Below are 27,051 nucleotides of genomic sequence, written 5' to 3'. Positions count from 1 at the left end.
CTTCTCACCCGGTTACACAAAATAAACTTGAACTTGAAGGGTCATGATTTGAACCAGGTTCTCAAGTGTTCGAGTGGGGCTTGATGGTGCCAACCGGGTCACCAATGACTGCACAAACAAATACTTGCATCATGAACACTGTCTGATATACCAGCTTTGAGAATTTAATTAAAACAATTCGGTTTTTACTATCGTGTGACAAACAACTCTGAAGCAGGGCCACGTGGTTGTGCAGCACCCCCCCCCCCCCGAGTGTGTGTATAAGAGGTCACGTGATGGGATCTCAGAAGTAGCTCTGCGATATCCCATTCCACGGGCCGTTCTCCGACACGTTCTCCGACACGTTCTCCGACACGTTCTGTGACACGTTCTGTGACACATTCTCCGACACGTTCTCCGACACGTTCTGTGACACGTTCTCCGACACGGAGCGTGATGCACCGCGAGAGGCGCCGCGCCGATTCTCCACCCAGTGGCGCGACGACAGCCGACAGCGCAATCGGAATAGAATGGTCGGAACAAAAAAAAAGACGGAGAAAAATCGAATTAACAAGACCAGGATTCTCTACGTCTCTCGCACACACAACAAGGTTTACACCGACTGTACTTTATTGTCAACATCATTATATAACAATTCTCAAATTAAGACATTAAAAAAACCCACGAAGAATATGAACAACCCAATTATACATAGGTTCCTTTTTTTTGGTGAAGTGCCGCACGTCCCGTCGCAATCAGCGGTGCCCCTGGGGGTGCCACCACCACCGCCGCCGTGCAGCGCCACGCTCCGCTGCTGCTCCCATTCCGTCTCTCGTTGTTGTTTAATAGATCAGAGCGCCGTCACGAGCGGGAACAACTTTAAGTGGGGTAGGTTTCACTTAGAAGCAGGAGAAAAGATTCCACTTACGCAAATAATAATAATCATAATAATAAAAACATGTATCCACCTCGTCCACTGTGCCCTGAATGCATTTATAAATAATGTCAACTCGTAACGCCACCGCCACCGCCACCGCACGGTGTTCGCTCCCTCGCTCTCGTCGAGGGAGAGAGACGGGACGAGTCGGAGGCGCCGGCACGAGGAGGAACCACAGACTGTATCAAGTGATACAGTACATTTGCTGTGACGGTTCCACCCGAAGACGGAAGCTTGTGTTGCCTCCGAAAGGTCGTGATTTAATTTAATTTAATTATTTTTTTCCTACGTGACTTTACCGAAAAAACTAAAGAGTATGGAGCCTTGCAGTCACGAAAACTTCAACTCTAAAGTAGCAACAGTCAGGCGGTAAGGAGCTGGTGCTTCCAATAATTGCCCAAGCTCTGAGGACCTCTATACATTGAAAGGTGTTATCGGACAATGAATGAGTTTTTAATTGTTGAAATAAAATATATTCCATGTCATGTCTTCATTTTGACTGGGGTAAAAAAAAGGCTAAATATCAAAGTTTTATTTTTGAGTATTTTTCAAAACTGGGTTATATATTACGTATTTTATGCGTTTTCTGGTTTGTACCACTATGTTCCTGAAGAAGCTCCCAGCGCGTGGTATGAAACGTCAGACATCGTGCGGAATGTCGCGCGGTACAAACCGTAAACACATCGTAAAGCCGCACCGCACAACCGCGAATGCCTATACAGAGGTGTACGGTCGAATTCATTTCATCAATCAGTAAAAACATTTAATTTTTTTTATGAAAAGGCATGGACTCTTGTCTGACCCTTTGGCCAGCAGATAGAGGTCCAAGTCCAGTGTGCCACACCCATTTACTCCGTTCCGGATTTCCACACCATCCAATATCAAACGCTCACTCATGGTGGATGTGAAAATGCGCACCGGATCGGAGCAACACGGACTGGCATTCTGACACGCACGGCCACTGGCCGCCGAGCTTCAGTGATATGGAATGCGCCACTTGGCAGAAAGGGAAAGGGGGCGACTCGAGAGCGGGGAAAGGCAGACACGACGTACCCCAAACAAATTGAAACGTTCCATAAACGTCCCGTACCGACAAAACGAGAATCCCAAAACTTGTGACTCCATTCCCAGATGGCAACAAAATCCGCATCGGGTTTTCCAGCTTCGGATCAACATGTGCAATTGGTATGACTGGTTCAAAGGAATACCGAACGTAGTTTATGTTTGGACGAGGCAAAGGTGCAACCCTGCAATTCCTTGCTTACGCCCCTGCTGGCGGAAGGGCCTCCATTAGCGGGAGCTCTGGAGTGTCGAAGACCCTCGGTCATTGAAATCCTACGCACACGGAGTCGCAACGATCTGGAAAACCCGTGGTTGTCCGAGCTGCCTCCGCAAACTTAAATCGGCAAGCCGACACTGATCGTCGGCGAGAGAGAATCGTCCGGGAGAGGAATCGATCATCATTATCATCACCATGTCCGCGTAGTTCTGGCGCGCAGATTCCGATAGCAAAATGTTCGTGCGCGCTCGCGAAGCCGCGCCGCGCACAGTATCCCTCTGTGCCCCCCCCCGCCTCCCCCATAAAAAAAACTCACTCCCGCGCACGCCGACGATGCGAGATGAAGATGTGAGAGATCCGCCGACGATGCGAGATGAAGATGTAAAGAGCAGACGGGCGTAGTGGCCGCATCCTCCGCTCGTTAAAATACCCCAGACGGCTTTGCTACCCCTCCCCCGTCCGCTCCAAAGAACTTGAGTTCACCCACACCTGGCCACGTCGACCTCTCTCCACTGGACAATCGTGCTGTGCTGCCGACGTTGCATGCAGTTGAAGGAGTCGAGTCACATCGTAGATGACACGGTGACATCGTGCGCCCTCACGGTGTATGGAATTCCCTCGTTATTCACGAACTTGGCCATCTGTGATTTTGGCTATCCACGAATCGGACGACGACTGCACTGAGAGAGGAAGTGATGCCAGATAATGTAATGAGATAAAGTGATGGTAGAGAAAACAATGCGACAAAGAGCTGAGAGAGACAGAGATAACTTCTCGAAGCCTCAGAAGCATCTGCAGACGTTGCACGTACGACATTCAGTAGGCCAGTATCATTATCCGCGAAATGTTTTATTCACAAGCATCTCCGGAACGTATCCCTCGCGAATAGCGATGGAATAATGTACCCACTGACTTGACACGCAACAACGAGTTTGATTGACCAGGACGCTGGCAGCTTGTGCGGCAGGCAAGTGCCACGGTGTGGTTCTGGCTTGGCCGGGCCGATCGCCGGTGGGGAAACCGCCCGTACCGTTGGGGCCCGGCGCTGGATCGGCACAGATGTGCCAGTGGAGAAGGGGGTGAAGGGGACGCACGCACATCTGGCGAAACACCGACGTGTGACGCCGCAACACCAGGGTGGCGTCTCCGTGCGAGGTACAAGTTTGGTTGCACTGCGCTCATAAAAAAGTCCTTGCGAGGGATCTGCCCGGGCACGTCATGGAATGGACCAATGAATGCAGGAATTCCTCAGCGGTCTGCCTGTGCTGCCAAGAGTCTATAAATGTCTGTAACAAGAGTTGTATTTTTGTTACGCGTTTTTTTTCTCGTTAAACTGTACCACGGACGTTTAAGCAGCCGAACTCACGGCGGGCTAAGGGACGCTTTGCCCCGCAGAGATATGTACAAGCGTGTGCACACCTGAGCTCCTGTACCCCCGACAGCTTGGTGGGGCGTGCGACACGTCCGAATTGCATCTCGCTCCCGGGTCGGGACACGGCTCCGAAAAATAAACAACTTAAGAGAGTCAGCGGCTCTCGTATAATAAAAAAAGCCCAACACAGAGCCTCCCTCCAGACTCGACAAGCGTGCAAAATGCGGCTGTGCAGGATCTCTCCGCGGGAGGGCGTTCTCAGCTAGGGGAAGGGTCTTGTCGAGGACAGATTGTACCGCAATAGTTTCCGAGCAAAACGTCGTTGGGCGAGCAAAGATTCCCTGTCTGTTCTGTTTGTCTCTGTCAGGCCCGTGGGCTCCTCGGTGGAATCCCAGGAATTGTATAAAGGTGACAAACCCCAGGCCCCCTGGTGCTGACAGACCCCCCCCCCCGCAATGACTGCTCGCACTGTGAGCCTGTGTGCCACGCAAACCACGGCAGCACGTGATCCCAAAGTCACTTGAACACGACTCATACGATACAAAAATGGCTTTGGAATGAGGTTACTCACAACATTTGGGTTTGACCAAACCCCGCGTGCCCAACTTTCATCAAGTACCCAACGCTCCCACTCCCCTCGAAACGATGCCTGAACCCTTCCAGGAGTGCAAATCCCACAAAAATGCGTGTTTTTGCTTAACCGGGAGAGTCAACTTTCATTTTCCATCATTTCTTCAACCACAGAGACACAACGACCACAATCGCCAAAGTTCAATTTAACATTTCAAAATGCTTTTCGCGAACGGCGTTTTTCTCTCTCTCAACGACAACTATTTTTTTTCTTCTGCTCGCGCTGCCTGCATCAGGGCTTCGAATCGTATCGCCGGCACAACCGGTCCCCTGGCCGGCGCCCGGCGACTAAATGTTTCCGTCCTCCATCAGCTTGTTGAGGCCCTGGCATATTTTGGCGAGGTGCTGCTGGAAGGCCGGCTCGGTGCCGTAGAGCGCCGCCAGGAACTCGCCGTCCCCGAAGCTGCGAAAGACGTTGTCGACGCGTGCGTGCGACTTCTCCGTGAGGTGGTGGCCGATGAGGCGGTGCAGCATCTCGCGGCAATCGTCGAGCGTGCGCGCCAGGACGTCGCGGTCGAAGGTGAACTCCACCTCGTGGAAGCTGACGGCCGTGAGCGTCGCCTGGTTCAGCTTGCGCTTGAAGCGCTCCGCCGTCGCCAGCTCGTCCGTCGAGAACTGGCCGTTGCGCGCCAGCACGGCGAGCTTCACGGCCACCTTCACCAGGTCCTTGACTGCCTTCTGCGAGGTCTTGCGGTCGTGCGAGAAGGCCTTGCGCGCGCGGTACAGCTCGTCGAGTACGTCGCTCGCCGCGTCGTCGATGAGGAAGCCCGCCACCGAGCGCGTCGCCATCTTCCCCAGCAGCTTCTTCTGGGCCTGCACGGCCAGGCTTTTGGAGCTGAAGCTCTCCATGTCAACTGCGCACACACGCACGCACGCACGGTCACTCAAAATTAGCGATCGCGCTGGAAGCGACCGTGCGCGCGGCTCGTCACGAGGCACGGTTGCTGCTCAGTGACGGAGCCACAGAATAGCCCGAGATGTTGGTTACCAGGGTGGCCGAGCCTATCATTCTCCGTGACACCCGCACACGCGTTATATTATTATTATTACGATGACGCTTGTTTACCAGGAAAGCCTCAAGTTTTTTGCAGTCGTAGGTGACAACTGCTACGCATTTTTCAACGATGTAATTTGCGAGTTATTTTTCACATTTGGCATAAATTAGGACCATGCCGCCAGCACAAAATGGCCTACTCTTGCGAATAAAGTCAGGGATGGATCTTTAATGAATACTTTGTAGCAGACAGCACGTAGTCGTAGCATTGCTACGGCTAATACACACGGCGGTATTAACCAGGGTGACCGATGGCTTCGAACCGCAGTGTCACCGCCCCACGATTCAAAGACAAAGATCCCCCGTGTAGCCTTAACAGATTGTTGGGGCAATTTCTGTTAGCGAGTAGCACCTATGATGGCCAGCACGGCACATAAGGGGGTTGGGTGGCCAGCACCACGCCCGACCGCCTTTGTCTCCCCAGTGGCGATGTTTACATACCTAGGGGAGGCCCAGAACCGGTTCAGGTAATCATCACGGGTTCGTAGCGCAGTGCGCTAACCACTACACTACCGTTCCCCACTACACATGCACACACACGTAGGTATGTGCAGGCGCACGTGCCGTCCAGACCAGCCCGCCGTGCGCCGTGACAGCCTTCGCAGGTACCCACTTACAGAATTAAAGAAGTCTTTATAACATGGGATACTTCTCTTTGTGTTTGTGGCAGTGGAGATCTCACTCCAAATCAATCCAGTGGTATTAACTTTTCATCCATTTCCATAGCGCCGTGTGGAAACTACCAGGCCAACCACTCCACGCGAAGCTCCCCGGGTCTTCTTGGCCACCGCTATGCCCTCCCTTCTCTTTGCTTGCGAAACGTGGAGCCCTTTAAAATAATATCTGGACCGGCTTTAAACATTCAGGCTGGCCTTTCTGGATATATGACTGGTTAGAGGGGGCTTAATGGGTCTCGCATGGGCTAGAAAAAAGATGGACTGATGCAGTAAAGAAGGGTGTGGGGCTGAGCGGGCTTGCCGAAGACTGGTACCAGCAGTGTCAAGATCGGCCTCAATGGAGAAGGCTCGTGAAGGACGCTACTCGGCAGTTGGAGGCAGTCGCCCTCCAGCAGCAGCGGAGGGTCAAAGAGCAACGCTGACAACAAGCAGAGCGTCGTGCGGCTAAAACGCAGAAAGTTGGTACGGTGGGGAGCGCAGGTCTGTGCATCTGCGAGTCATCTCAGTCAGTCAACCCAGAGCACCCGGAGTCTGCCTCCTGCCAGCGCGCCTTTGAGACTTCACGTGGCCTCAACGTGCATTTAGCTTGGAACTAGCGCTGGGGTGACGTCAGTGCCACTTCGTGGCGAATGGTGACTACTGCTGTTGTTGTTGTTGTTGGGGATTAGGGCATCATTAGGGCATCATCGCACTCCTCGGCGTAAATCGGCAGTGACAGGAAAGGTCGCGCGTCAAACCGCTCCACGCGACGGTGGCAATGACCCAGGGGACCGCACCGCCAGTATCCATTTTCGCGATTTCCTTAATTGGTGTTAACGGTTGTCTTTTACATAACCACGGCGACAGCCGACGGACGTTTGCTATCTCCAAGCTCTCGCTTGTTAAAAGGTAAAGGTGCAAATCTGCAATTGCTGGCCAACGTCGCTGCTGAGAGTGCCTCCGGCGGTTACTTGGTCTACTCTTCCAGGCCGGGCCAGACTTCTTGGAAGAGGTGGAGGTGCCCACACTTCACCCCGCCACGCGCGAGCTGCCGATCGACAGACGAGGGTGAACTCACTCCCACTGCTGGATGGACGGAGACGGCGGGTGGGGGACGTGGAGGGGTGACGAAGGGAACCTGCACCGTTGTTTCAACCGCCGTGCCAGGATATGGAGTCGAACCGGCGACCATCACACAACAGTTGGCAGAGCCTCTCGCCTGCTCAGCAATGCAACCATCTCTCAATGCGTTGTCGCCTGGTGAATAGCGATCCCCAGCGTGGTTCTAAAATTAATTATTTTACTAAAACATAATTCCCCCACCGGGTGCGGCGGTGCACGACTGATCCTCGCCACCTTGGGGGGGGAGGTTGGTGGATCACACAGAGATCTGTGAAACTACCCAAATCTGCTGGACTGCCAGGTGGTGGCCAGAAGGTGGCAGTACAGCGGCTTAACTGGAATCGATCTCCGTGGATCTCGGTCGCCCACCGGCTGTTGTGTGTGCTGAGTTTTCTCCGGGTCTTCCAGTTTCCCCCCAACATGAAGCCAAACAGACTCACAAACAGACCTGGAATGTGGAACTCTCTGGACTATGGAAGTCTGTGGATGTCTCTGGACTGTGGAACTCTCTGGACTGTGGAACTCTCTGGAACTCTCTGGACTATGGAACGAATCAACGGTGCAGCACAAAAGGTCCCCCGCCGCCCCCCTCCCCCCCGCAAGCCCCCCACCCCCCCGCCGGCTGCTGCTAGGAAGCCGCACGGCAGACGGCGCTGAGTGAAACGCGGTGCAGCTGCCGGAAGCGGTGGCGGCGTCCTGCCGGCACCGGCGGCTCGTTACGGGACGAGCTTCAATCGGCGGCCGTGGCAGCGACTCGGCCTCCCTGCTGCCGAAACGAAACCGCGGCGCGAGTGGCCTCATCGCACGGCAGCTGAGCTCCGATGCGGGGGAGGGGCGTGGAGAACCCCGAGGGGGTTGACCGGGGTCACAGCGCAGTGGTCAAGTGCAAGGGGGAGAATCGCTCCACCGCCACCGCCAATCCCAGTCCCGTCACGTGCGGCCTCCTTGCCCCCGCGCGAGCCAAGGCAGGTCAGCGACATCGATGCACTCTGCGATGGGCCCTAAAAGCCACTGGAGACCAATTAAGGGTGTCTGGACGTGGCCATTATACTCCTACCCGGCCCAATTAGGCGTTCCTTGGGAGCACGGAAGCCCCTAATTAGGGGGGCGTGGCGGGAGGACCCTCCCTGCGCACAATGGCACGCTCCCAATCCCCGCTTCCCGTGCCCGCAGCAGGTGGGGGGGGGGGGCATCGTGGAAGGAGTAACGCGCCCCAGCCCTTCCCGCGGTGATGGTGGCGGTGATGATGATGATGAGATGGTGACCGGCAGGTGTGTTGAAGCTCCAGGGCGCCCAGCAAGCCGCGTGTTATTATTTATCCAACTATTCGTGTAATTTTGTAACCACTTGTGTTATTCGTCCCCCCCACCCCCATACTCTGTTGCGGTGTTGTTCGAGTTTGCACGCGCGACTCTTACATTTACATTCCCATGTAACCTCCGCTGCTATTTATCCGCCATTGCCTAGCCCTGCTTAGGGTGCCGGACACCAGGAACAAAACAGCCCCCCCCCCGCGTGCATCGCACGTCCACGCGCGTCGACTTGCCGTCTACCCCCCCGCCACCCCACACACACGAGCTCATTAGCCACGCAGGCAGGCAATGACGTGGGTGCTTTAGTGCTGCCACGGCTGTTCTGTAGATGCACTCCAGCACGCACGCACACACAGGGCACGCACAGGGCACACACAGGGCACGCAGAGGACACACACAGGGCACGCACAGGACACACACAGGGCACGCACAGGACACACACAGGGCACGCACAGGACACACACAGGGCACGCACAGGACACACACACACACAGGACACACACACAGGGTACGCACAGGGCACGCACAGGGCACGCACAGGACACGCACAGGGCACACACAGGACACACACACACAGGGCACGCACAAGGCACGCACAGGGCACACACAGGGCACACACACGCACAGGGCACGCACAGGGCACACACACACAGGGCACGCACAAGGCACGCACAGGGCACAAAGATCCCCCGCCGGAGAGCGCACAGAGACGGCCGCAAGCCATTGCTGTGATCGAGCACCCATGGAACGCTGGCACCGTCGCGCTAGGGAGCCGTGCGCTCAGCACTGCGGCCGGCCGGCTATTGTCTTGCCACCATTACCGACGACGATGACGACGCATACCGCGCCAGATACTTATTTATGGCCGAGTTGACCTAGGCGAGGTCCGAAACCGGTTTGGATATCACTCGCCAGCGATGTTCGTTGGCAATGAGCGGGAATCGAAAACTTGGGTCGACTTTGCTCGTAGCGCGGCGCGCAAACCACCACACTACCGCTCCCCACATAAAAACACAGTCACACAGTCACACGTGCACAGCAACAACCGCCGTTCGTCACCGAGTTGCAGCGACGTCACCACGACTCTTGTGCAAGGCGAGGTGCGCTCTGCGGCACACGTCACACACACACGCGCGCAATTTCCCAACTTACACCGCTCCACGTGTCAAAAGAATTTATCACATCGGCCGCAAAAAACACCGCTAACCGTGAAATGCCACCTTCAGGAACTCGGCGTGTGGCACTAATTTCGCAAATGCATCCTCTCTCCTCTCTCATCGTCTCGAGCTTTAGGTGGATCGCAAGGAGGATTGTGAGGGGGTGGGGGGGCTCAGACGGTCAGGTCGGCGCATTAAATATTTACGTCGCATCTCCCTCCGCCGAGCGCTTTCCACGATGACTCCTTAATAAATGCCAGCAAAGCTTCAAACATTTTTTGAAGTTTAATTGCTTTTTTATTTTATAACTCTTCTTCAAACGCAGTTTTTGTAAAAGTTAATTAAAACAAAATTAATAGGCTGAACAATGACGGAAAGGGCGCGGGGTCAGGGATATTTGGAGAAGGGAAGCTGAGGGGTGGGAGGGAGGGGGTCTGTGCTATAGGTCGCCGATCAAAAGCTCAGGAAAAGTTAATTCCGCCCTTTAAAATACTTGACACATGCACGCACAACGTTCAAGCTCTCGCTCTGAGACAGCCAGCTGAGGGGGTGGGGGTGGCGGTGGGCGGGCGGGCGGGTAATCTGGTTGTCGGTATTGGGGATCGGTTGGCAAAGGAAGGCGAGCGGATCTCCTGCCCCAAATGTAGTCGTGCGAATTAAGATGTTATCAGCGACGATGGCAATTACTTTACCCAGCGGAGCCTCGCCGAGTCTCGGGACTCTCTTTGCGGGAAGGTATCCGCCGCATTGGGGAGTTCGGCCGATTCCACTTGTTTGTATGTTACGTTTGAACTTCTTTCGCACTGTACGTGGCCAACCGTGTTAATCGGTGGGAGGAAACACGAGCGCCGGCAGAAAATCCACCACAATGTGTACGCTGGTACGACACGCAAACTTTCGCACGGATATATTTGATCCGGAGAACTCAATCCAGAGCAGATGGATCAAATCCATCTGCGGACCGCATCCATTAATGCGCTGCCATCTGCTGGCACCTTGCGGCCTGAGCCGGTAACGTGACTTCCACATCCCCATGACTCTGGCCAGCCTATTCACGGGACCCCAACGTGGTTGACGGGTGGGTCAGCGACTGGTAAAAAAAAAGAACTGTTCGTATCCGGCACACCACATTCAGTATGTCTCGCCAGGTAAGAACAGAAGTATGACAATAGCAAAGAGTCACGTGTGGAACCTCCTCAAGTTCTGTCGTAAGTCTGCAGTAGGTTCTCGCACGAGCCGGGGCGCCGACGCTCTGCGATGATCACGCCGACTCATCGCAGGTTTTTCACGTCCTTCCTAATTTAGGCCGAGTTCTCCACCCGCTCCTCTATAGTCGTAATAATATTAATTATCAAATTTTTATATCGCGGCATTCGTCAAATTGCGGCATTCATGAAGGCAGCCGGAACTGGCATTCTCAAAAATGGCCCGAGCTCTGTGGTCCTATATTGGGACGTTTGCCCAACTCAAAGTCTCGAGACTAACGACAACAGTTTAGCAGTGGTCCGGATAAACATTCCGTGAGAAATTAAGCCCCTGAGCAAAATATCAGCTGCTCCCTCGGAATGGACACGACAGTGCACGGTCGGTTCTTTCCATCCACTCCAGTCAAGTGGGATGGGAGTAACGGAGGGAGGGAGGGAGGGAGAGAGCCATCGGCATGGTGTCCTCACCAGGAATTCTCACCAAATCTAACCGAGTAAACGAGTGGACCTCGTTGTGCGGCACGCACCGCCGCCACTGGGCTGTGTCGGAAATATCAATCCCGTCATATTGGGGAGCGCAGAGGGGGGACAGGAATACACTCGGGGTGCCACGGTAATAGCGCTGTGCTGGCGCGCGTGCGTGGGAATACGGCGCCTGCAATGAGTGGTGCGGTGGTTGCCGGCAGGCTCAGGCGTACGATCCTGGCAACCTGGGTTCGATTCCGTGCTACTTTACAACGTGGCTTGAACCACTTCTATGGTGACAGCCTAGAGTGGCCAACTGCTCGGGGTATAACGATCATCGCCACTGGCATGATGCTACGAGTTGTCACGATTCAACCTCGGCAATTGAATCCGTTTGTTTTAGTGATGCCGTCAATGTAGCGGCCTAGAGTGGCTTCCGGGGGGCTTACATGAGCTTAATACATACAACGGATATCCACAAGAAAACATTGATTCTGACGCGCCTATCAAATCGATATTAATCAACGAATCCTTACACCATCACGAGATGCTGCCATGCCCGCATCGCTACCAGCGACATCAGAACCTGCCCCTGGCCTTACCACGCAGCAGGCGCGCGAAGTTATTTTATGATTAACAATGAATACACCCGCAGTATTTAACAGGTCGGCCTGCCAGATTCCAACCGCGAACCTCTGCATCTTCGCCCCCCCCCATTCCACCCCCACCACACACACCTTGGAAGTTTCTAGATCTGCCGCTGACCTGGCGTGGGCTTGTAAGCACCAGCACTGGGGAGACGACAAACGGTCCAACGTGGGTGGGTGCTGGCCGCACAGACGTCTCGTGCGCCACGCCGGCCGGCCTGCGCTTAATAGGTGCTCGCTAACAGGTTTGCTGCGAGTCGATGGGGATAAACAGGAGATGATTATGTACGTTTTTTTTTGTGGCTGTTGTAAATAACCACGCAATGTCACGATTCACTCAGCCGTCCCACGGCCGGCCCACGGCTCTTTGTGCCGGGTCACCGGTCCGTGAGGGCTCTCTGTTTTTCATGTAACCAATTATTTCCCCCACCAATTATATTCACAAATGTATTTGTCCCCCCCCGAACGGCGTCGTGACGTCGCGAGATGGAGAGAGAGCTCTCCCGTCACCGGCCCTCGCCGCCCGCGAGAAGAGAACGCAGCGCACGGACGCGTCGAGAGAGCCGTGAGAAACGGCCGGCCCACGAGACGATGGCATCATTACGGTTGAACTCTACCCTGGCGTGCAACAGCGCCGACGGTCGACGGCGTGCTGCTGGCCACGACGAGGCGGCCTTCAGGAGAGAGCTCGTGGAGTTTTGCCGCCCCCCCCGCCCCTCCCCGACGTTGAAGGGAGCAAAGACGGCCGTGGTTGACTACGTGGTCCGTAGGCACCATGGTCGTGACATCCGATGCGCCCGTTATGGGCCTCTTATCCATGTGAGGGGGGCGGCCCCCTCCCCCTTTTTAATGCCACGTGAGGCCGGCGCAGAATTTGGCCCGGCGGGAGATTAATGAATGGCACAAATACCAAATGTACCAAGTAAAAAATTAATTCAGTGAAAACCAAGATCAATGTTTTGAGTTTTTCATTCAGCCATTGGAGATGGCGCTGAGACCATCAACTCACGACACTTGAGAACTCAGTTTAATCACAACTCAGTCGGTGCGAGTCTATGAATCTCTATGCGAGTCTATGAATCTCTATGCGAGTCTATGAATCTCTATGCGAGTCTATGGGTCTCTATTTGAGTTACTGGTGACCGGGCAGAGAACATCAACTTATTACACTTGAGAATCCAGTTTAATCCCAGGCAGTGGAAACCATAATTCAAACGCAGGCTCTCAGCGGTGCCAGCTCACCATCTCTGACACGGCATTAGCTCCGCGAGCCACCAGGCCACTTCAAGGCTGTGTTTTTAAATGAGGATACGAAACAGGGGTCGTATGGGCACAGCAAGATCCAGCTGCTGGTAAATAGTATGAACAGGCAGGGAGCTGGAGAGAGAGACACACACACATATAAAAAATAAAAACCAAACAGAACTGGCGCTGCCCTGATTTTGCAGTGACCCCTACGAGCCAGAGAGTTAATGAGCACGGGACAATAACAGTTCCTGACAGAGCGAGCGACTCGTGAGTGTGCAAACACGTGGAGAGAACACGACCACCTTCCAAAACCTCAGAGGTCAAACCTCACAGATCAAACCTGCGCGTCAACAGCAGCAGGAGGCGAGTGTGTGTCGGCGAATTCTTGTTGTGCATTTTAGTTGTTTTGTCGTCTCGCATGCTTGGGATTTCTTTTCCTGTTCTTGAGTTGCCCTTCGGATACCCTCTGAGGGTTATTTTCCATCGAGAAATGTTGACTCAACAATCTGATAAAGTTCGCGAAAGGCATGTAAACATTTCAGCTTCAAAAAAACATCATATCTCTCCCGCAGGAAATAAAATATTTATATATTTATATTTGCATCTGCCAACAAAGCCTTGGTAAGTTTTCTTCAACCCATATTGGCACGTTTTCTAAATCGTTCAGTTTAATAAAAAAAGCATGTTTGGTCACCCCGGATAAAACTTTCGTCTAATAAAGCGACGGCTAAGCCACGGCTCAGTATCATTTTACTTATTTATCCAGGATATCCACACTGAGTCGTGGGACTCTTTTCAGGAGGGTCCGGCATTGGCTTTTTATCTTCAAGATGTTTTCTGCTAAGTAATGCTGAGCGTGTTTATACGTGTAGGAGGAAACCGGAACACCCGGAGAAAACCCACGCGCGAGGGGAGGGGGGGTCAACACTCCATCCCCGTACAGACAGAGAGGCAATTAGTCCACTTGCTGGACCGCCTTCTCTTGGCGAGCCAGGGTACGACAACCTCCTCGACGCCCACGGGAAAGGAGCTTCAGAACGTTTGCGTGATACAGCAATCCTGGCTGCTACTTCCACAGTGCTGGGTTACAGGCCACGTGCAAAGCCACCGCCGCGCGGCACATTGGGGCCACAGCTGCTCTCTTTGACTTTTAAATCGAACAGAAGCCAAAATTGCCCGAGGCACTCGCCTCTGGCAGCAGAGCCAGGACATGAATACTCCCGGGCGCTCCCGCAGATTTGTGAATTAAAAACTCCGCAGCCAACCAGCACGAGCGAACTGGTCAGCATGACCACTCCAGATGACCGCTCCAACCTGACCGCCACATCGAACTGTTCCACGCAACCGTGGCTGTGGGCCGGATGAAGATGTTGCTGCGTGGTGCTCCTAAGGCCGCCTCTGTTCGACACCGCGCCACCAAAACTTTGCGTTTCACGAGGCTGGCACCCTCACGAATGCACCTCCGCCGCCTCGCGCTGTGGGGGAGGGTTCAGGTTTAATGCTCGTTTGCACGCAGATCCGGACGGGGAGGGAGAGGCCAGGGTGAGGCCAGGTCTCCTGAGTTAGCCAGGCACGTCGCACTCCCACCGGCCCAAGCATCCAGACCGCCGTTAATTTTGTTAATGAAATTGGTGTTGAAAATATTCGATGAAGTTTATTTTATTTTTCACGACGACGATGACGACGGCCGCCCCACAAAGGCGAAAGCGTGACTCACAATGGCGAGACATTGTGAGTCACGGTATCGTGTAATTGTGTTAACATTATTAGCGACTGCAGTGCCCCGAGGAAGACTAAACACGGTAAATGACTATATACAGTGCGTTTTCTTTTTATTTACAGACTTTACTGATTGGCTGACCTGATAACATGGGGGGGGGGGGGAAAGTTGCGCACCCCTCACACCAACGTTCAATAACCAACAGCATGCTCACATTCTGACTCCTTTAGTCAACTAGACTAAGAGGGAGTGATTAGAAACCAAAAAACACAGACCCCGACCTAAGTCAAACTGCGACTGGACTATGAGCACGGCTAAAACCTGCCGGGCCGCAAAGAAGTCCCCGCTCGTAGGGGTGACCGCTGCCACCAGGCGAACACCCCCCCCCCTCACCCCCCCCCTCACCCCCCCCCCCCCCCCAATACCTTGCGCCACTCACCCCATTAACCCCCCGGGCCTAGTGCCACATTAACGCGGCTCGGCCGCTGGCTCAAACCGCCCGCGGACGCTGCATTCACGGCGGCTTAATAATTATCACGCTGGGTCGGTCGCAGGGAACGGTTCCAAAAGTGCGGGGCGCGCTCGGAGCAGAGGGGTCCAAGACGCTCGCAATTTACCTCCCGCGTTCCACCAAATTAAACGACTTCCATTTAGTTTTTGTACGGCCATTCTCCCTCTCTCGCCCTCTCTTCCCCGCCCTCCCCCCTCTTTGTCTGGCTCGACCATGAGCTCTCATCTCGTGCCCGGTTCATCCACGTCCCCTTCCGCTTGCGTTAACGCTGTGTCCCCACGTCAGGCCTGTCGCTCCGCTCTTTGCGTGCGCAGAAGAAACTGTACGCCTTGTGTCCCGCTAATGCTCGCTCGCTCACTCTATTATTTTCCTGCCCGCTGCTGGATTAAGGCCTCTCCCCCTTCACTGCCACGTCCTTCATCTAGCAGCGGCCATGGTCGGTGCAGACATCGCGCGCCACTGATGTTAGCCGTAGACGCGGCAAAGATGAGATCGAACTCGGGTGACCAGGTTAATATTAGTTCTGTAAAAACTGAACTAATTTAAACAACATGTGTACAGGACTTGTTTGAAAAGACCTTGTTTTTCTCACACCACAGTGCAATTCAAAGGAAAAAAGTTGATTCTTTTCACTAAATTAACCTAATATCATTCCAATTGTGCTAATTGGCATGAAGTGTCCGTTTGGAACTCTGGCGCGGCAGTGCGTTGTCCCGTGGCAGAGAACGGCTCGCAAAAGGAGCCATCACAGAACTAGTTCTGAGGACCCCTTCACGTGACCTCGAGTGCGCACTTGGAGCGCTACACCGTCTCACACTCGCTACTGCGGAGATGTTCGTCGCAGTGGCAGCTGCACCACGTGTGAATCCTCCACTGCAATTGTTTTCAGGGGGTTGTTTTGTGCTGTTGGTGGCCGGGCTGAGATCACGAAGTCGCTGTGCTTGAAATCAGAATCACAAATGTATTTATACTGGAGGAATCCGATGAGCTATAAAGCGCTTTTTCACAGATGTCCAGTAGGGGCGGGTCGCATTCGATCCTAGGATTTCGGCAACGTCTCCAACCACCGAGCCCCCCACGGCCAATTTCCCGAGTCGTCAAATTCTTCGACCACATTTTTGTGGGCTCCCAACAAAAAAGGAATCAACCGATTTATTGATCGATTGTGAAAGCTTTCAAAATGACAGCACTTGTGCTGGACGGCCGGCCATATGCACCCCCGTTGATGTTGTAGTGTGGTCAGCCAGACGACAGCTCTCTCTCTCACGAACTCCCTCGTTCCTCGTACAAGTTCCGAGTTCCCAAGTTGATATTGTGTAACCAGGGTGCGAGCTCAAAGAGACCCGGATGATTCTCGTTTTGCACGAGTGACCTGGGTAACCAAACTGACAAAAAGCAAAATGGAGAAAATACACCGATGAAGCCAATAGAAATCAGAGCAAAAATGTTCGTCTATGGTGCAATGTAAGTCTATAGGCAATGCTTGTGTAGCGGGAAATGTAAGTCTAAGGGTAATCTTAGTCTATGTGAATTGTAAGTCTCAGGTGACTATTGCACAAATATATACAGAGACGAGGATACACGACTCAGAAGCAATTGCAAGTGAAGGCACGAAGAATCAACGGCTTCTCATGCGATTCTGCACGGACCGCGAGCGCGTCAAGATAAATCACGGCTAAATCGAGGGCAACAAGCACGGTGGGGGGGGGGGGGGGGTCGCCATGCCCCCCCCCCCACCCACCCTGCTCCCTACGCTGTCCCAGAAAATAAATGAAATCCGCCGTTTGCACACGCAGCTTCCCAACGCCAACGAGGCCGTCAATAATCAGTCAACGCTTCCGCCAAGGGGCGGCCGGCAGTGCCTCGGCTCACACGGCCACCGCTGGGCCTCGCAAAACCCTGGGCTCGCCGGGAGCACCGCACACGCATTGTTATAATGGGCAGATAATGAGTGAAGGGGAGCGGTGGCAAAAGCGGGAATCGCACTGCACTGGATAGTCGGCGACTCGAGTTCGATGCCAGACCACGGATAGCATCAGTGGCGATTGATGCGATATCGAAACTGGTCCTGGGCAGTCCTTCCTTCTCCACTTTATTAACCGCCACTGACCAGCGTGGTGAAGTATGGTCCAACGACCCTTGTGATTTGACATGGTTTGCAGAAGCCTTTGTCCCCATGGACATAAGCACCAATCATTGGATTCAAGCAGCTGCTGCATTGGAACGTTTGGCCAATTCTTCACTCTGTCTCCACGGTGGATGCCCTATCACGCACGACCTCACGTTAGGCTACCACTGTCGCTAGTTTATACCACCAGCCATACACACACACAAATCATGGCAGTAGATGTGGGTACCTGATGCACACATGGAAGAAAAAAAACTCTCCAGTGTGCGACTGTGGTCATCCAGAACAGACCGTACAACGTATCATGACGCAATGCCCGATCCACAAATGCACAGGGGACATCACGGCGATACCACTCCACTACTCCTGATGCGGTTGTCTGGGACTGACCACCTGCATGTGCACTTGTAGTTGTTGCTCTGCATCGACATCAGCCGGAGGGCAAGAAGAAGACCACGAGCCATAACCCCTTCGAGCAGCGAGCCCTGCCCAAGCCCACTCACTCTCCTCAACAATCAATACGATGTCTCGAACAGGGATATATCTCCCTGATACATGTGTTCCTCTTGCTGTCACAGTGCAATTCCAAGCATGCACCTCTCCATTCATACAGTTGCACACATTTTAGCATTTGGCCTTAGTTATCAACGCCCCACGTCGATAATTCATATTCCGGCAGCGGATTACATGCTCTCTCTAAAACACTCCTTGTCCGTACCGCGATTATATTCTGAGTGTGCCCTTTGAGGTCGCAGCACAAGGCAAACATTTCACATGTTTTGTGTGCCCATAGGGAATTTGATAATGCGGTGCCATCAGTAGCATCACAACCTGCCTACGGGCACTGACAATAAATATATCTATATATAAATCATCTGTAGAGATGGTGATGGCTGGCTGAGGGGTGAGAGCACTGCACCAGCACCGCTCAGAACTTATGTTCAAATCCAGGATTCAGCTGAGTCCCATCAAGGGCAACCCTACCAACGGTGACAATATCTAAACCAGCCTCCTCTCATTCACCTACCACGCTGATTAGCGTGGTGAAGTATGGTCAAATAACCCTAATGACTGACTTTGGCGTGGGGAGGCCTTATCCAGCAGTTGATTATCAAAGGGCTGCAATTTATTTTTTATCTTAATACTATTAATATTCTCAATCATTTACTGGTAGGAACTTCCTGGTTACACCAGCCCACAGGGGATTATTATGTCCGTCCGTCGTGCAGGGAGGGGCTGAGTGGGGAGGGAGGGGAGGGTAGGGAGGGGCTGAGTGGGGAGGGAGGGGCTGGGTGGGGAGGGGCTGGATGGGGGGTGGGAGGGGTGGGGCTGGGTGGGGAGGGGCTGGTCACTCCGTGGTGCCCTTATAAAACTCAACGTTTAACCTACTCACGCCGGCTTGTGCCCGCCCTCACAGTCAGGCATATTTGCGGAATACACCACGCCGCCGTTGACCCTGGCCATTGACCGAGCAACCCAACGTTCCTACCAGCTCCCTCCGCAGGAATGTGTTAGTTGTGACCCAATCTCAACAGGCTGCACAAATGTAGATGAGGAATGTGCATTGAAAAGGTTTGGTGGGTCACCGCACAAACGTTGTGAAACCCCCTTCCCGTGGGCGTTGATGACAAAGGCAGTACAGCAAATGTGCATTTCATGTTCCATCTTTATGATATAGAGCCTTGCCAACCTCTGGCACGTGTGGGATTTTTTATGAGCGCCCCCGTTATCCGCCCACATGTATAAACACGAATTGGCCGAAACCACCTTCATATATAGAGGAACTCAGAGCTTGGGGGTGGGGGAAATTTGGCACCAGCTCACCACGTGGCTGCTGCGTTCCTCCGCACGTCTCCGAGTTGTCCTCTCTCGACAAGAGCGAGGGGAATACCGCGCGGGTGGCGTGTTGCAAGTTGACATTGTCATCTATATATATGTAAAGTAGTAACTCGGCGGGAGACGTCTTGACGGGTAGCACACTCTTTATTTTCACCAACTTGTAGTTACACGGATGACTAACACCCACTTCGTTGCACGGGTGACTAACACCCACTTAGCTACTCGGGTGACTCACACCCACTTCGTTGCACGGGTGACTAACACCCACTTAGCTACTCGGGTGACTCACACCCACTCATCTACACGGGTGACTAACACCCACTTCGTCGCACGGGTGACTGACACCCACTTAGCTACTCGGGTGACTCACACCCACTCAGCTACACGGGTGACTAACACCCACTCAGCTACACGGGTGACAAACACCCACTCAGCTATACTGACACGGGCTCTTACGCCCCGTAGCCTTCCGGGACACACCCAGCCGGGGGTGCCCGTCTCGGCTCTGGGTACCACCGTCCCGACCCACACGGGCGTCGGACTACGGGTCCCCCAGTCTCGGCTCCGAGCCACACAGGGCCCCGGTCCTCACAAGGACGGCGGGACTAGGGGTCTCGGGCCACTACCTCCTCCACCCCGTCTTCGGTCTTCAACTGGTTAACACTGACCACGAGTGCTCTCGCGCGTCTCCCTTTATACCCCTCCTGCGGACGTCGCTGAGAGCACCCACTTATCTGACCAATCACTGCGCACTCACTACGATCCTCTTTTCCCAGCTTGTGTGAGCGCGCCTTACCACCGGCGCGCGCGTCCATGCCACGCCCACATCGCGTGCCCAACCCCGCGCCCCGTGATCCATCACTGTCGGCGCACGTCAATACCACCACTACATCACCCCCTACCACATAGCTCGCAGCCGACCCGGCTGCTAATAAAATATACAACACCCCTTCACCCCTATGTGTGCCCCGTAACATAACAACAAAACCCTAACAACACAACATGAACACCGCAATTCGCAAAACCCAGCAACCGCCCCACCCACAACAAGAACAATATGCACAATCCGGCGAGTGGCAACGATACTGTGTATGCGGAAAGAATAACAATAAAAACAAATTTCTTTATTCATTTTCTCTTCTTTTCTCTCCGACTCATGCAGCGTCCCAATGTGTCCGAGCGTCCCTTAAACGGGACATTACCCCGGCAGAGGGAAAAGCCGGCAACGAGGTCGGGCTTTAATAAAAAAAGATTTTTTTTTTTTTTTTTTTTTTTTTTTCATGAAAAGTGTTGCGTCCTTGCCCGAGTCCGCCTTGCCGGACCGTCGTACGGCACAGGACGCAGTTGGCCATCCGGCGGCGCCGGCAGTTCAGGAAGGCATGGGCCAGGCATCGGGGCTCCGCGTGAGCCGCGGGGTTCCGGTTCCCGACGGTCAACAGCCGTCAGGTCCGAGACACCTGGGGGTGGGTCAGGTGGAGACACGTGAGGATCCGCCTGCGACACATCCCTCCCCGAGTCGACGGTCACATCACACGCTCGGTCGTCACGGCACAACCCGGGGTCACGCGGCGCCGCGTAGGGTTTCAGTCGGGAGGGGTGCACGTACCAACGGCGTTTTCCCCATTTAATCTGTATACTCTGGGGTCGTGCAACCCGCACAATTTCTACCGGTCCCCTCCATGGTCTCAACAGTTTGGGGGACGTAGCCAACGGTGCGTGTGGACAATGCAGCCAGGCCTTATCGCCCGGTTCCCAATTGTGCGTATGCACCTTCCGTTCATGCAATCGCTCGTTCGCGATCTGCCGAGAGCGTGAATTCAATCTCGCAGCCTCACGCGCCTCAGCCAATTTGGCGATGTTAAACTTAATATGGTCTGCCAATTTAGATTTTGCACGTGGCTGTGAAATCCCCAGTTGGACGTCCATGGCCGGATCAGCCTCCCGCCCATACATCAGAAAAAATGGAGAAAACCCCGTCGCCGCATGGGGTGCCATCCGATAGGCCGCTAGTACCCCCGGTACCTGTAAGTCCCAATCCACCTGGTCGTCGCATACCTGTTGGCACAGCATAGACGTAATCGTCCTGTTCAGACGTTCAACCATACCGTCAGTCTGCGGGTGGTACGGGGAGGTACGTACTTTCTTTGTACCCAACAGGTCGCACACCTCGCGCAACAAAACACTCGAAAAGTTTTTCCCCTGATCCGTCAGCAAGCGTTCGGGGGCGCCTTTGTCCAAAACGTAACCTTGGACAAAGGCGTCCGCCACTGCCGCAGCCGACTGGTTGGCGAGTGGCCACGCCGTGGGCCAGCGGGTGAAGTACTCTACGCCAACCAGCAGGAACTTATTTCCCCGAGGTGTAGTGGGAAAGGGCCCCAAGATGTCTAGCGCGACCAATTCGTTCGTGCGCGAAACTTGAATGGATTGCAGCGGTGGATTAGCCGCTATTGGTGGCGGTTTTCTTTTAGCGCACCCTACACACCCCTTAAGAATGTTCGCCACGTCGTTGTCCATCCCCGGCCAATAGTAGTCTCGCTGAATGAGGGCGAGCGTTTTGTGAAACCCCAGATACATGAGTCATTCATGGGCAGCCAGGACGACCTTACCCCGTACAGCAACCGGCACCACAAGCATGTGACGCCGGGACATGGAGTCCCACTTCATCAAGAGGCCCTGTCTGCACACCCAGGAACCGACCCGCGTTTCCCCGCCCTCGGGAACGTCAACCTTCCGACGTAGCGCGAGTAGGGAGCTGTCGGCCATTTGCAGACGGCCCCACTCGATGAGAGGCAATGCTAACAGCGAGTCCCTCCCCGTGGGGGCGTCGACCCCCGTAGTATCGGTGGCGGCTAGCACCACTTCCGCGGGGACAGCGACAGAGGGTTTACATCGCGCCGATCCCAACTGACATGCGCATTCCGTACGCGTCGGCAACCGTGACAATGCATCCGCATTCGAGTGTCGCAACCCCTTGCGGTAAATCGTCGTGAATTGGTAGTCCTGAAGGACCTCCAACCATCGGGACAATTGGCCGGATGGCTGCGCCACCCGCATAGCGTATTGGAGAGCCGCATGGTCCGTGCGAACCGTAAAGTGACGGCCATACAGATACGGCCTGAATTGCTGTATAAAAAACACAATCGCCAGCAATTCACGCCGTGTCACGCAGTAGCGTTGTTCCGCGGGGGACAGAACCCTGCTACCGTAGGCGACCACCCGTTCGACCCCCCCGACCACCTGTGAGAGCACTCCCCCGATACCCGTGTTACTGGCATCCGTGTCGAGCACAAACGGTTGCGTGAAATCGGGGTAACACAAGGGGGGAGCCTGCACCAAGGCGTCACGAAGGGAGCAGAACACGGCCTCCTCCTCCGGCCCCCAGTGAAACCGCACCCCTTTAGCCGTCAAAGCGTGCAGGGGCCTGGCTATGGTGGCAAACTGCTTGACAAAACGACGGTAATAGGAGGCAAATCCTATGAAGCTGCGGACTTCAGTAACAGAGGTCGGTGTTGGCCATGAGCCGACGCATTGCGTCTTAGCAGGGTCCGTCGAGATCCCCGAACGGCTAACGATATGGCCCAAATACCTGACCGATTCCCGAAGCAGAAAACATTTAGCCGGTTTAAACTTTAGCTTCGCGGAACGCATCCTGAGAAACACTGCTCTCAGTCGCTGGAGGTGCTCCTCAAAAGTTCGGCTGAAAACGATGATATCATCGAGGTAAATCAAACAGGTGTCCCATTGGAGGCCTGACAAAACCAATTCCATGAGCCTCTGGAACGTGGCAGGAGCGGAATGTAAACCCATGGGCAATCGGTTGAACTCAAATAGGCCTCCCGGTGTCCGGAAAGCGGTTTTTGGTTTTGATTCGTCATCGAGGGGCAATTGCCAAAATCCCGAAAGCAAATCGAGCGTCGAAAAAAACTGTGCTCCTGCCAAGGCATCCAGCGACTCATCCATCCTGGGGAGCGGATACGCATCGGCCATTGATATTTTGTTTAGGCGGCGGAAATCGACACAGAACCGCAGGGATCCATCCTGTTTTTTAACCAAGACGATAGGAGCACCCCACGGACTGGAAGAGGGCGCAATGATGTCGGCCGCCAACATGTCATTTACTGCCGACTGCACATGCTCTTTCTCGGCTGGACTGAGCCGGAAGAGATTCTGTCGAATAGGGGCCGCGTCCCCAGTCTCTATGTGGTGGCGCAACAGGTCTGTGCAGCCAATGTCGTACTTGTGCCTGCTAAACACGTCAGCGAACTCGAGCAGCAAGCCCCTCAATGCACCCAACTGCACACTGGACAAGGTACTGGACCCGGCACACAACGAGTCCAACCACTCCGTCCCCTCCTCACCTTGGGGATGCGTATCGACATTTGAATCGGCGTGAGCAACGAGCTGTTCCTCGACGGGTAGCGGCGCGGCGTGAGCCAGCACCGTTCCCTGCGTAATCACGGCCGGCCGCGACCCCGTATTCAGGACCACAACGAACGGCTCACTGTCCCCCCTCACCATGGTCTGGGCCACCACTAAGTCGAGGTCCCCTTTAGCCCTGTTAGACGGCCCCAATAGAACTCCCTGTGCCCCCGCATCCGCCCCAAGGGGTTTTCTCAACCGAAGGGGTACCAACATTTGCGATCCCGGGGGCACCCGTACAGTCCGGGTTGCCAGCGCCTGCACCGTCGCACAAGCCGTGCGTATCTTATTTGGACTCTTCAAAAACTCAACCCGCCGACCCGACGGAAGCTCAATGCAGGCCTGGTCTATGAGAATTTTGATGGGCATTTTAGACAGAAAGTCCGTGCCTAGCAAACAAGGAACGGCCAACGATGATGATACAAAAATAGGACCCGCCAATTTAATGTCGCCAATACAAATATTCGCCCGAATCTGGCCGATGATTCCCAAAGATCCCCCGTTCGCCGCGTAAAATGGTACGTCCACCGGCAGAAGGGGTCGACATTGGACGGGAAGAATATTATAAATAAGGTCCGAAATAATAGTGGCCGACGCACCCGTGTCCACGAGCACCCGGACCTCAACCCCGTCAATGTACCCCGTTACCACGGACGACCCGGCCGACGCAGCCACAATCCTGTGGGCCAATTCGGACCACTCGACTGCCTTCGGGCCGTACGCGGACCCCTCTCGCCGAACCGAACCCCCGGTGCCCATACACGGTCCCCCCACCGCTAAGCGGCGACCCGACTGTGCCGTGCGTGTGGACCGAACGTGTGAGGTGCCGCAACTTGCCGGGTTCAGCTGGGATGTCTTGAGGCCCTGGTCGTCGTCCGGACGTGGTCCCGCGGTGCGTTGACGTGGGGCCCGGCACCCGGACGCGACGTGGCCCCGAAGGCCGCAGTTGTAGCAGACGACGAGGGACGTCGTAGGTTTCGGTTGCTCCAGCTTGCGGGAGGAGCGTGTGGGCGAACGACCTCCCGTTCTCCACTCCCCCGGCCTTGAACCAGCGAAGGCCTCCTCCCGAGGCACAGCAGGCTGAGGGCCGACGATTGTGGCGGCCAGTGCCCCGTTCCCCACCGATGCGCAGACGACCGTCGGCTTTCGCTTTAGGACTTCGTAAGCGTGAATACTTGTGGCAATCCCCAGAGAGCAAATGTCCATCTCGTCCGCCGTATTTATGGGAACTCCCAATCCGTGAGCCAACGCCAACAGCTGCTCCGTCACCATGGCGTCCTTCCCCTCCTTGTCCATGCGGGGAAAAGCTGAGTCTGCCAGGGCGAGCAGCGCCGTGCGATAGGCGAGCGTTGTTTCTCCAACCACCTTCCGCCGATCGTAGAACTGGTGGCGACAGGTCGAGGGTGGCCCGAACACCTTGGCCATCAGGTGTAGCGCGGCCTGGAGCGTTGAGCGGGACGACCTCGGGGCCGATGTGAAGGCTGCAAGCGCGTCGTCGTCGAGCATCGCTGGCAGCGAGCGCAGGGCAGTGGTGTCGGACCACCCCGACATTTCTTGATGCGCGACGAACCGTCGCTGGAAGGCTCCCCAGTCGCCCCCGTCCGCCTTGAACACCGACAGCGCGGGCAATCGTTGCTGGAGGACTCGATCGCCGTCGTCGTCGTTGGAACGATTTTCCCGCGTGCCGCTGTGGTTGTAGAAGATGTCGGCTCCGTCTGCAGGCGCATAATGGAGATCTCCGGCGCGCGCCGATGACGCGGGCTGCGCTGTGTGGAGATCTCTGGCCACGTGGTGTCCCCGCTTCCCGCCAAGCGGTGGCGGGCCCTCAAAAATGGCGCCAACTCCAAAACTTTTGGCGCGAAACGCCATCTGGCGGGATCCCTCCAGCCGCGCCGCCTCCTCCAACCCCGCAGCCGTCCCTCCGCCCGCTGGAACGGAGATTTCCGCCAAAATCGCAGCGGCGGCGAGCAGCAACTCCGCCAGGCGGGAGTGTGCGTCCTGCAGGCTGGTGTCGGAGGCAAGCGGAGCATCGGCCATTTCCGCGAAGTGCTGTATCGGCGGCAACTCCTCGTCCTCTCCTCCCGAGGTTGGTGTCTCCGGTACGCCGTCGTCTCCCCGATCTTGCACATGGGTACGCGAAGTCTTCCTTGTGTCCATTTTTCTTGAAGACAGGTTTACTTCTGACGCCAGTTGTAAAGTAGTAACTCGGCGGGAGACGTCTTGACGGGTAGCACACTCTTTATTTTCACCAACTTGTAGTTACACGGATGACTAACACCCACTTCGTTGCACGGGTGACTAACACCCACTTAGCTACTCGGGTGACTCACACCCACTTCGTTGCACGGGTGACTAACACCCACTTAGCTACTCGGGTGACTCACACCCACTCATCTACACGGGTGACTAACACCCACTTCGTCGCACGGGTGACTAACACCCACTTAGCTACTCAGGTGACTCACACCCACTCAGCTACACGGGTGACTAACACCCACTTCGTTGCACGGGTGACTGACACCCACTTAGCTACTCGGGTGACTCACACCCACTCAGCTACACGGGTGACTAACACCCACTCAGCTACACGGGTGACAAACACCCACTCAGCTATACTGACACGGGCTCTTACGCCCCGTAGCCTTCCGGGACACACCCAGCCGGGGGTGCCCGTCTCGGCTCTGGGTACCACCGTCCCGACCCACACGGGCGTCGGACTACGGGTCCCCCAGTCTCGGCTCCGAGCCACACAGGGCCCCGGTCCTCACAAGGACGGCGGGACTAGGGGTCTCGGGCCACTACCTCCTCCACCCCGTCTTCGGTCTTCAACTGGTTAACACTGACCACGAGTGCTCTCGCGCGTCTCCCTTTACACCCCTCCTGCGGACGTCGCTGAGAGCACCCACTTATCTGACCAATCACTGCGCACTCGCTACGATCCTCTTTTCCCAGCTTGTGTGAGCGCGCCTTACCACCGGCGCGCGCGTCCATGCCACGCCCACATCGCGTGCCCAACCCCGCGCCCCGTGATCCATCACTGTCGGCGCACGTCAATACCACCACTACATATATAATAGGGAAATTTGTGAATATGTGTGTCTGTTCGAAATGTTTAGCATACTTTCCGACATACAACAAACTTGGAATTTGGCATGTGGGTAGTTTCCAGATTGCAAAAAGTATAAAAATAGATTTTTGTCAAAAAAAATGGGAGGGGGCGCAATAATGGATATATTTTGCACGGCAAGTGAGCTGTGACGTCACATTTGTGATGTCACCCGCATGCGGAAGCGTCACGCAGTGTGCCTGCTGACGTCACGCATCCCCCCCCCCACCTTCCACGTAATATTAATCCAAGACAATAATCCAA

General features: G+C 54.9%; 1 protein-coding gene across 2 annotated transcripts in view; it reads right to left on the bottom strand.

The window, feature by feature from the left end:
- Nucleotides 1-491: 491 nt before the first annotated feature.
- Nucleotides 492-27,051, bottom strand: part of LOC133354066 (tumor necrosis factor alpha-induced protein 8-like protein 1) — a 76,582-nt gene continuing 50,022 nt past the window's right edge. For both annotated transcript variants that reach the window (XM_061570620.1, XM_061570621.1), the window contains exon 2: nucleotides 492-5,051. In XM_061570620.1, the coding sequence (XP_061426604.1) occupies nucleotides 4,486-5,051 (566 nt within the window). In that variant the 3' untranslated portion in view covers nucleotides 492-4,485. The remainder of the gene's footprint in view (nucleotides 5,052-27,051) is intronic.

Source organism: Lethenteron reissneri, chromosome 46 (genome assembly GCF_015708825.2).
Source record: "Lethenteron reissneri isolate LAM-NWPU_2019-01 chromosome 46, ASM1570882v1, whole genome shotgun sequence".
Taxonomy (NCBI): Eukaryota; Metazoa; Chordata; class Hyperoartia; order Petromyzontiformes; family Petromyzontidae; genus Lethenteron; species Lethenteron reissneri.
The sequence above is the reverse complement of the archived record's forward strand: the minus strand, read 5'-3'. Positions and strand labels throughout refer to the sequence as shown.